The sequence below is a fragment of the Cinclus cinclus genome, chromosome 20 (genome assembly GCF_963662255.1).
Source record: "Cinclus cinclus chromosome 20, bCinCin1.1, whole genome shotgun sequence".
Taxonomy (NCBI): Eukaryota; Metazoa; Chordata; class Aves; order Passeriformes; family Cinclidae; genus Cinclus; species Cinclus cinclus.
The window spans coordinates 12,203,038-12,213,295 of NC_085065.1; the positions used below are offsets into that span (position 1 = coordinate 12,203,038).

General features: G+C 64.1%; 1 protein-coding gene across 1 annotated transcript; it reads left to right on the plus strand.

Moving 5' to 3' along the window:
* The first annotated feature begins 1,649 nt into the window (after positions 1-1,649).
* Positions 1,650-9,078, plus strand: TIMP2 (TIMP metallopeptidase inhibitor 2). Its single transcript, XM_062506140.1, has 5 exons — positions 1,650-1,809; positions 7,322-7,422; positions 7,513-7,621; positions 7,942-8,066; positions 8,445-9,078. Exons 1-5 carry the CDS (start codon positions 1,683-1,685, stop codon positions 8,643-8,645), a joined length of 663 nt encoding a protein of 220 aa, XP_062362124.1. The 5' UTR covers positions 1,650-1,682; the 3' UTR covers positions 8,646-9,078.
* The last annotated feature ends 1,180 nt before the right edge of the window (positions 9,079-10,258 follow it).

Below are 10,258 nucleotides of genomic sequence, written 5' to 3' on the forward strand. Positions count from 1 at the left end.
GGCCCTGCCCTCAGCACTGCACTGCCCTCAGAGCAGCAGCACAATGCCTCAGGCAGCTGGACCAGCAGGAATCCTGCTGCTGCTGGAGTTGTGCAGGCCACAAGCCTCACAGTGGAGTTGGCAACCTGGGGCCCCATCTCCAGGTGTCATCCAGCATCCCAGTGCTGTTGGTGCTGTCACCTTCCATGTGTTCCCTGCAGGCTCAGTCAGGGTTTGGGTCAGGTCCAGCTGCCCAGTTGTGCTGGTTTTTTCTCATCCTGGAGGCTGAGCATCTCTATCTACTGTGAGTATCCATGGCAGTGCTGTGGCAAGAGGCTGGCTCAGGAGCATATTTTGTGGCCATGGTGGTGGCAGTCCTGCCAACACATGCCCATGGCACCTGGCCCAGCTGTGCTCCAAAGCTGTGTCCTTGCCTGCTCTGCTGGGACAAAGGCACTGCTGAGGAGACAGAGCACTCAACAGCCAGCCAGGCACAGAGTCCAGGTACAGTGACAGCAGCATCCTCCTGACACCTCCACGGTGACACAGTGTGGGTTTGGACTGGGACACAGTCTGTTTTTTCCATATTAGATGGTGTAGGGCAGTGTTGATAATAGGGATGTCTTCATTACTGCTGAGCATTTGCACGGCTTGAGGCCTATTCTGCTCTTCATCCCACCAGTGAAGGGCTGGGGGGGCACAAGGAGCTGGGAGGGGACACAACACCTGACCCAAGGGATATTCCACACTGTAGGAAACCACACTACGTGTATGGAGCTGGGGGAAGAAGGAGGAAGGGGGAGACATTCGGAGTGATGGCATTTGTCTTCCTGAGTCACTGCCATGTGCTGGAGCCCCACTGCCCTGGGGATGGCCAAGCACCTGCCTGCCGTGGGGAGGGGTGAAAGAATTCCCTGCTTTGCTTTGCTCTGCTTATGTGTGGCTTTTGCTTCACCTGTAAAACTGCTTTTATCTCAGCCAGCAGTTTTCTCACTTTCCCCTTCCCAGTTCTCTCACCACCCCGCTGGGAGGAATGAACCAAAAGCAGCTGGGGGCTGAGCTGCCCACCGGGGTAAAACAGCAGAGACAAGATCGGTTTTTGGAGCTGTGCTCCAGGGCAGGAGCTGCTGCCTCGGGGGGAGGCCCGAGGCCTCGGGCGGGTCGTTATGGCACGGGACCCGCAGCGGGAGCAGGCTGGGGGAACTCGGGAGTGGGACAAGCTGGGTCGGAGGGGCTGAAGGTGGGGAGGAATTCTCGGGCACGGCCAGAACTGCTGCCCGCCCGGCCATCCACCGCTCTGCTTGGCGTGGGCGGGGGCAGCACGGAGCGGGGTTTTCGGCTCCGGCAGCGCTGGGGCCGGGGGGCGGCCGGGATGCGCCGGGGCGGGGGCGGCCGGTGCCCGCGGCGGGGGCCGTGCCGGGGCGGGGGCGGCGGTCGCGGCGGAGCCGCATCCCGCGGAGGGCGGGCGCAGCCGGGCTGGCCCCGCGCCACGCGGAGGAGGAGCAGCAGATCCCCGGAGCACGTTAAAGAGCGAGGCCGAGCGCGGCGGGGAGGAAGCGAACGGCTCCGTGAAGGCAACGGAGCGGCGGCGGCAGAGCGCCCGCCCCGGCCGGACCCAAGTTCCCGGCGGCGGCTCGGCCGGGCCCGGCGGTGGGTGCGGGATCGGGATCGGGGCCGGGTGGCCGCGCCCGCAGCCCCGCACCATGCCCGCCGCGCTGCCCAGCCTGCTGGCCTGGCTGGCGGTGCTGCTGCTCGGCAGGGCCCGCCCGGCCGACGCCTGCAGCTGCTCGCCCATCCATCCGCAACAGGCCTTCTGCAACGCCGACGTAGGTGAGCGCCGCGGGCAACCCCGCCCCGAGCCCCCCGAGCCCCCGCCCGGCCCGCCCGCGCCAACTTCCCGGCGGGGTAGCACCGCAAAGTTGGCGCGGGGCGGGCGGGGAGCGGGCAGAGCCCCCCGGCACCTGCCCGCGGCGCCCGCCCGGCCCGGGGGTGTGTCGGCTGTCGGCGGGTGCGGATGCGCGGCCGGGCGCGGTCGGTCCGTCCGGGCTGTGCCCGTCCCACCCCGCACCTCCTCCCGCCGTCCCGGGGGGGCTCCCGCGCCCGGCGCCGCTCCCGGGGGCTGCGAGGGTCGAGCGGAGCGCGGTTACGCCGGGGCCGGGTGCTCCCCTGGCCGCCCCCCGGTGGATGACACGGGTGGGCCCGGCCTGCCCCGACTCTGATGACACCGCGGAGGTACGTGGCAGCGCGGGGCTGGGGCCCGGGAGCGGCCGGGACCCTCCGAGTGCGGCCGCGGCACCGGCCCGGAGCCCGGAGGAGCCCCCGGCCCCGGCAGCTGCCGCCACGGTTCGGTCATCCCTGTCTGCGCCTTATTTCCAGGCATTTCCTTTCCCCCATCCCGTTTTGTTCGGCTTGGATGCTGCTGAAAGGGAGGGCTTGGCAGCGCCGGGATCTGGATTCCTCTTTCTATGAATAATGCCCTTATTAAATTTTAACATATGAACCGAACAGGCCGGCCCCAGTTCCCGGCGCTTTCCTTTGCGGGCCCATTCCCAGCCTCAGCTGGAGAGGTAACATTCCCAAACACTGAGGCAGCCCCAACCTCTGGATGGCCCTGCCTGTCCCCTGCTCCAGATCCAGGGTGCTCCTCACAGGCATCCCTTCCAGACCCCGCTCCCAGCGTCTTTACTCCGTGAGGGCAACTCCCGCAGCACTTGGCTGCTTCCTCGAGTGCCCAGCCTCACCACGAGGTGTGTTGGGGGACAGGGAGGTTTTGAGACAAAATGGAGCACTGGATTTTTGGAGCTGCTGCTGGAGCTGGTGTCCCTGGCTCATAGGATGCCCTGTGCCTGCTCAGGCAGTGCGGCTGTGACTTCCCATCACACTCCTGTCAGGATCAGCTTTCGGGGCACTCGTGACTCACTGCCTATCGTGGGGTGCCGGCTCAGCCCTGACTCAGCTGCTGAGTCACTGTCTGTCTCGGCGGCCCTGGCTGTCTGCACCATCCCTTGGGAGGCCACTGCCTCACTGAGCTTTGCTCTCCAGCTGCCCCACTGCCCTCAGCAGGTGCCCGTCCTGCCGAGGCAGCATCCTCCAGCCACGCTGCTGGCAGCGCTGGCACTTTCTGGCTTCCAGCCCGAGTCACTTGTGCAGCTCATCTGAATCAAATGTGCCCAGTGTGGGCCTAAGAGAAAACGCTTGGGGACAGAGCGGGGCACAACCTGGGATGATCCTGTGTTCCCTGACCTTTTGCTGCTTCTGATCTTCCCCCTGGATGCTTTCTGGAGTTGGGATGTTCCCCAGCCAGTGCCATCCCAGCAGGTGTGTGGAGCCCAGGGAGAACCTGGGCCCCCCGATGCTGCTGGGACCTTTCCCAGCTGCTGTGGCTGGAGGCATCTGTGTCCAGGCTGGGCCCTTGACAGAAATGTGCTGGGGTGGGGATGGCTGATGTCCTGCAGTGCTGGGTGGGTGCATCCAAGAGGAACGGGCCCCAAGGCTCATGCTCAACCCTTGGTATGGAGGATCAGGGCGAGCACAATGTGGGGTCCTGGGATCTCCTCTCCATAGTGTGGGCAGTGCTGCCACATCCCCGTGGCCCCTCTGGCCTTGCACTTGCCCATGCACTTGCTCTGCCCTGCCCTGCAGGGACTGGAGCAGCCGCAGCCCAGGGCTGCACTTCCAGCTGGTGTTAAGAGGAGGCAGATGCAACTCTGCATTGGGTGAGGGGTGCCTGAGGGGCTGGGGGTAATAGAGGGGCTGGGATTGTGTCACTGGTGCTGGTGACTTGGAACCTGCCAGCCTGCGCTTGCATGTTCTGGCTCATGAGATGAGCAGGGGTTTTCTGCAGGGCCCAAGGGCTTGGGGCTGCCCCATCAGCCATCCCTCACTGGGCTGTGCCCAAGCAGTGGGGCTGGTGGCTGCTCTGCTGGGCTGTTCTGCTGCAGGAGATGCTCAGCTGCCCAGCAGTGCCACAGCCAGACCAGGGGCCACCGCCACAGGGAAATCTGGCTTCTGCTCTATCTCCTCTGGAGCAGCGTGGGGATGTGGGGTGCGAGGGGATGATGCTGAGCCCTTCTAGGCAGAGCCGTAGCTCAGCCCTGGCGAGGCAGCAGGCAGTAGATGGGGCAGGGGAGGAGGGCAGGAGCTCGGTGCCACCTGGGGCAGCGGCAGCTGGGATGCAGCACCTGACGGCATCGCACTGATCCCAGTGGTGCCAGTGCTCGGTTCCTCGGGACACGGGGAGTGAGGGGGCTGCCAGCCGCCAGCAGGGACCGACCAGAGGAGGGGATTTGCGGGAGAGTGGGAGCTGTCCCTGCGGGAGTGCAGCTGCTTGCAAACCCCGCCGAGCCCGGCGGGGCCGGTGCCCGGTGTCCGGTGCCGCCCTGCCCGGCGCGACAGCCGAGCCCTCCCGTGCGGCTGGCGCAAAGGGGCCGTGGGCTGACGCGGGGGCTGCCGCTGATTGGGCTCCATCCCGCTTCCCGGAATGACGGCCGGAATGACGCACGCGGCCACGGCAGCGCTCAGCCCGTGGCTCCCGCGCCGGCCGGCGGGCGAGGGGGACCCGGTGCCCGCGCTGCCTGTCGCCGCCCCACGGGCACTGCTGGGCACCGCGGAGTCTCCATGGCCTCCGCTGCCGGGCTGCCCTGCTCAGTCCTGTGTGCCTCCGGCCTCAGCATCCTCAAACCGCTGTGCCAGGGTGGGGTGATGCTGCTGGCCCGCGGGCGGGCACTGGGATGCCAGCGAGCACCCGGGAGGTGGCTGTTGCCTTTGCGCCAGGCAGGGCTGGGGTGGATTCCCGCAGGAATTCCTCCCAGCGTGTTTAGCTATCTCCCCAGCTCAGCTGGCCCCAAGCAGGGCTGGAGTGACCGCAGGGCTGCCCTTACCAAGGGGTCAGGTGCCTGGGCTGGCAGTGCCAGGCAGGCAGTGGGCAGTGCTGGCTCTGGCAGCCAGGCCCTCTGCTGCCAGCAGCTCTGGAGAAGGGAGCTTTGTTCCCTGGGCATCCAGCCCAGCCAGGGCCCCTGCTGTACACGGGCAGCTGAGGGTGGGTGTGGGCAAGGTGGCTTGGTGGGGTTTGCTGTGGGATAGCAGAGGAAGGGGCAGCCATTCTGCAAGTCTTGGGCCAGAAGGGGGGTCCCGTGGCCAAGGGTCCTTGTGCTGTCCTTCCACATAGGGCCAGGGAGGACAAACCCTAATAATGGCAAGCCCAGAGAGATAACCTGGTGGTTTTGTGGCACTGGGTGACTCCGTGTGTCCCCAGCTTTGTTCCTGGAGCTGAACTGTGGCCCTGCTGCAGTGGGACTGATGCTGGTGGCAGAGGGCTGCAAGGGGACCTGCTTACCTTGTAGAGTCTCTCTGTCCCTGGAGGGTCCAGAGTCCTCACTATGGGGAGGCCACAGTGACAGCCTGGGGCACCTGCCCAGGAGATGTCACAAAGTGGGGGTCCCATTCTGGCAGGGGACCCTCTGCTCCCACGGAGCTCCTTCTTGCTTGGCCTGCCTGGGGAAGGAGCATTTCCAGCATGGTCCGACTTGGGTCAGCCAGTGCCAAGTGTGTGCTGTGCCTGCCATGCACCCCACGAGCCCGAGAGCCTTGGCTTATCTTCACAGAGGGTCTGGGCTCCCTGGCTGCCAGTTGTCCAGGTTGGCAGCAGGAGTGGTGGGTGACAAGGCCAATGGGGGCATTGGCATTTGGGGAGGTCTGACTGCTGGTTCTTGGGCACTCAGAGGTTTCCTCCATCCCTCGCCCAGCCTCCTTGTCCCAGACTCTCTCCAGGGCTCCCTCCGCTGCCCTGGTTCCTGGCGGGCGTGGAGCAGCTTGGCTGCACCACGGGGTCTTGGCGGGGAAAGCACAGCGCAGTCGTCCCCTCCACAAAGCCGCACTGTTCAGAACAAATCCACCCAGAATCGGGCTGCATTTTTGTCAAGTGATTCATCAGCACGTGAATGGAAAAGGCTGGAGCCCACTGAACCAGTAACCATTCCCCACTTGCACACGGGAGCCACAGGGCCAGCACTGGTTGCGCTGGAGTTGCACTGGTGGCACAGGGCTTGGCACACGGGGACGTGTGGTGGCTGCAGGGTGAGGGCAGGTCTGTGTCTGCATTGAGCCCAGCACACTGCTGACAGAGGAGTGGGTGCTGTCCCCAGGCATGGCTGTGGTGCTGCCACTGTGCCTGGACAGTCCAGCCTTTCCCAAGGGATGGGAGCAGTTGGGAAAGCACCCAGTTGCACCCAGCCCCTCACTGAACGAGTGCTGCCGGTGACTGGGAATGGCCATTTTGGGAATCCTCCTCCCTGGTCCCTGCTCATGTTGGTGCCACTTTCACCTTTCCAGAGTAAAGTCTGTTGGCATTTGCCAGTGCCCACATGGGGCCGTGCCCCCCGACCTTCAGCTTAAATAGCCTGTCTGCATGCCCCCACACCCTGCAGTATTTATAGAGTGCGGTCAGATTCCCTCTCCTGGCCATGCCAGGTGGGGGAAGCTCCTCTGTGCCAGGCAGTGGGTGACCTCTGCATGTCCCTGGCTGCTCCCAGCTCAGCACCTTTCCGTGGCGACATGAGCCAGGATGAACTCTGTGGGAGTTCAGCTCCCTGTTCCCTGCCCTACAGTGCTTGGGGGGCTGGCAGGGCATAGGGGAGCCCTGCAGGGTGGGGAGCTGCCCATCCTGTTGGATGGAGGTACCCCTGGCAGAGCAGGGAGCCCTGTCAGCCACTGCCCTGCAGCCAGGCCCCCTCCATACTCTGAGTGCTGAGCAGGAGATCTGGCTTTGGGACTACCACTGCCCCCTTCACCATCAGCGTCCCTGGTGCTGCCTGTGAGCTTTAGTCCCTGCACTGGTGCAAGGAGCTGGGCACAACTGGGGACTGCAGGTCGCAGTGCAGGGACCCAGGCAGCCTGACAGCATGAGCCAGCCCGATGTCCCAGGCCGTGAGTAAGGCTGAGCTGGCTGTCCTGCCCACTGACCCCTGCAGGTCACTGCCACGTGCTGGGCACTCACATGCCGGGCACTCACCGGACCGCACCTCCTGGGCTGTGGCAGCAGCATGACCGCAGGGACCCTGCCACAGCACAGCTGTCCCCCGGATCACAGTGCCACAGCCTCAGCAGCCCTGGGGCCAGGTGATCCTGTTGTGAACTTCCCTTATTACCCGCTTTGATAGTGCTGCTGCAATGCTGCTGGTCACTGTCCTGCACGTGCCAGAGCCCCATCCCTTTGGGGACAGCGGGTGACAGCACCAGTGGAGTTTGCTGTGGGCAGTAGTCCCCTGTAAAGGTGGGAGACCCTGTGAGATGCAGGGGCTGAGTGGGACTGGTCACCCCTAATTACCTCACCTCTCCCTTCCAGTGATCCGAGCCAAGGCTGTCTCTGCAAAAGAGGTGGATTCAGGGAACGATATATATGGGAATCCCATCAAACGCATCCAGTATGAAATCAAGCAGATCAAGGTAATGGGGCACATTGGGTCAGGAGGCTGGGGGGGGGGGGGGGGGGGTGGGCCCCTTCACCTGCCACTCACTCCTTCCTCTGCTCACCAGATGTTCAAGGGCCCCGACCAGGACATAGAGTTCATCTACACGGCTCCATCCACTGCCGTGTGTGGCCGGCTGCTGGACACCGGCGGGAAGAAGGAGTATCTGATCGCAGGTGAGCACTGCGGGGAGGGCTCTCGGGGGTGTCGGGACAGTGCTGGCCCTGATGGCTCACGTGCACCACAAGAGGCCTGATGTGTGCCTGCTCACTGGGCACATTCTGCCCTTGCCCCTCCTGCTCCTGCCTCAGCCCTCAGAGAAGCCCCTGGCTGTGTCCTGGCTGTGCTCAGCAGCCCCAAGCCATGGGGGGGGCAGCTGGGGGACAAGCCTCTGCTCCCCAGAGACACACTGAGGGGCCCCAGGCACCATGAGTCAACGTGGGGTCTCGAGGCCCTGGGGGGACCCCCTTGAGTGGTCTGTCTGGCCTCTCCCCAGGCAAGTCAGAGGGCAATGGAAAGATGCACATCACACTGTGTGACTTGGTGTCCACCTGGGACTCGCTGACCCCAACCCAGAAGAAGAGCCTAAACCAGCGGTACCAGATGGGCTGTGAGTGCAAGGTGAGCAACCAGGCTGCCTCCCACATTCCACATGCCCCACTCCAGGGAGGGTCTGCAGCCCCCAGGCAGGGGTGGGCCTCACAGTGAGATGGTCTTCCCTGTCCTTCAAGGGTGACATTATGAACACGTGGCTGGGCAGACAGGAAGGGCAGCCCTCCCTCCGTCTTCCTCTGGCCAGGAGCCAAGGCCAGCCCTGGCACTGGCAATCGGGGATTCCCCAGTTCCCTGCGTTGGGGTTGCATTCCCACTGTGCCCCACAGGGCAGGGTCAGCCTGGCATCCCTGTCCAGAGCCGGGAGGGTGGATGAAGCAGAGCGTGTTGCTTTCCCCTGGGCCAGTGCTCCCCCGGGATGGGGTGACAAGTCTCTGTTATGCACAGATCTCGCGCTGCCTCTCCATCCCCTGCTTCGTCTCCTCCTCGGATGAGTGTCTCTGGACAGACTGGGCGATGGAGAAGAACAACGTGGATGGGCGGCAGGCGAAGCACTACGCCTGCATCAAGAGGAGCGACGGCTCATGCGCCTGGTACCGCGGCATGGCCCCCCCCAAGCAAGAGTTTCTCGACATCGAGGACCCCTAAGCCAAACGAGCGCATTCCAGTAGCCAGTAGAAAAAACCTGCGAGATGTTAGACTGGTCCACGCTGATATCTGGAGACAGCATGAAAATCCACTCGGCCGCAGGGGGCCCTGGTGGCTGCCAGACGTGTGTGGGGGACAGGGACCCGCTCTCTTGCAGGCTCCTGGCAGCCCGCAGCCACACTGGGCATCCTTCGCTCGTGGCAGGGCTGAGCAAGGTGTGGGGACCTCCCAGGGTCACAATCCCCCAGCCATGCTTGGCTCTGGCAGCTGTGATGGAGTGAAGCCCTTGTGAGTGGTGGGAGCTGCCCTGGCTGTGTAGCAGCATGTCTACCATTGCCCCGCTGCAGGAGCCTCCCCCACAGCTCCAGACACACAGCCCTCCCCACCACAGCACCTGGCAACCCTGCTGCACCCCCCACCGACCTCTCCCTTTGGGGTGCCAGAAGTGTACCCCTCTGGGCAGGGGCTCTGGGGGGCTTTACCATGTAAAAAGGGGCTCCAGGTCTGTCACAGGGCCAGATGACTCCAGCACAGGTGCCTTGTCCCAGAAAGCCGGAGGGGCATGTTAGCACATCTGGGGTAACCTCTGACATGCACCCATGCACTGTTACCCTCTCTCCACATGGTCCTCTCTCCAGAGGTCTCTGTTCCCCTGCAGCCTCCTACAGATCCTTCTGCAAATGCCACCATTGCACAGGCCTGGCCTGGAACCCTTGGCAGGGCACCAGGGGCTGGAGCTCCGACTGCATGGGCACATGGTCCATCATTGCCTCATGCAGATCTGGGCCATGCTGTGGCTCTCAGCACCACTGCAGCCAGTCAAGCCCCCTTCTCTGCAGTGTTGGGAGTGGAGCCTGGAACTGGCAGCAGGGCAGCAGGAAAACCTGTCCCCTCCAATGCCCCGCTCACACCCCTCGGCCCCAAGTTCTCTGAGCCATCCCCATGCCCCAACGATGCTGGTGTGTGCCACAGAGCTGTCGTGGTACTGGCACCTGCACCCATGGCTTTGGGAGCGTGCCGGGAATGCTCCCTGCAGCCCTGTGCCAGTGGGGTTTTCATGCTGTGTGTCCCTGTAAGGTTTGAGATGTCGTACTGGACCAGTCTGGGCAATTTCAACATATTAAAGAGAAAAATTAAAAAGAAAGAAAAAGAAAAAAAAAAAAACCCAACCTTTACTCAGTCCCGACCGCGCATCCCGGGCGCTCTGTATGGCTGTACCCGTTGTGCTCCTGTCGCTGCTGCTCCTCTGTCTTTGACTTCAATATCGCCACTTGTTTTGCCGCCGGCTCTGTCGTCCCTGTGCCGTGATTTCTGTCTCCTCGTCCGGCGCTGCAGCCGCTCCGGTACCCGCAGAGGGTCCGTGTCGGGAGCTCCAGGGCAAGGGGGAACAAGGGCGGGGAGCGCTGCTCCGGTTCGGCCGGGATCCCCCCAGCCCCCTCTGGACCAAGCCGGATCCCCCGGCCCTCCTCATCTGCGGAGAGGAGCGATCCCCGCGGGGCTGCCGGAGGGAAAGGAACGCGACGGGGAGGGGAAGAGCCGCTGCGGGCCCGGCTTCGGGTACCGCCGGCAGCGCCGAGGGCGGGATCCGACGGGACCGGGAGCGGGGCCACGAC

Bases quoted from the DNA above. Each gene is read 5' to 3' on its own strand.
- TIMP2 (XM_062506140.1), top strand. From the start codon at position 1,683: ATGCCCGCCGCGCTGCCCAGCCTGCTGGCCTGGCTGGCGGTGCTGCTG. The intron at 1,810-7,321 runs GTGAGCGCCGCG...TCTCCCTTCCAG, and splicing joins CTTCTGCAACGCCGACGTAG to TGATCCGAGCCAAGGCTGTC. The intron at 8,067-8,444 runs GTGAGCAACCAG...TGTTATGCACAG, and splicing joins AGATGGGCTGTGAGTGCAAG to ATCTCGCGCTGCCTCTCCAT.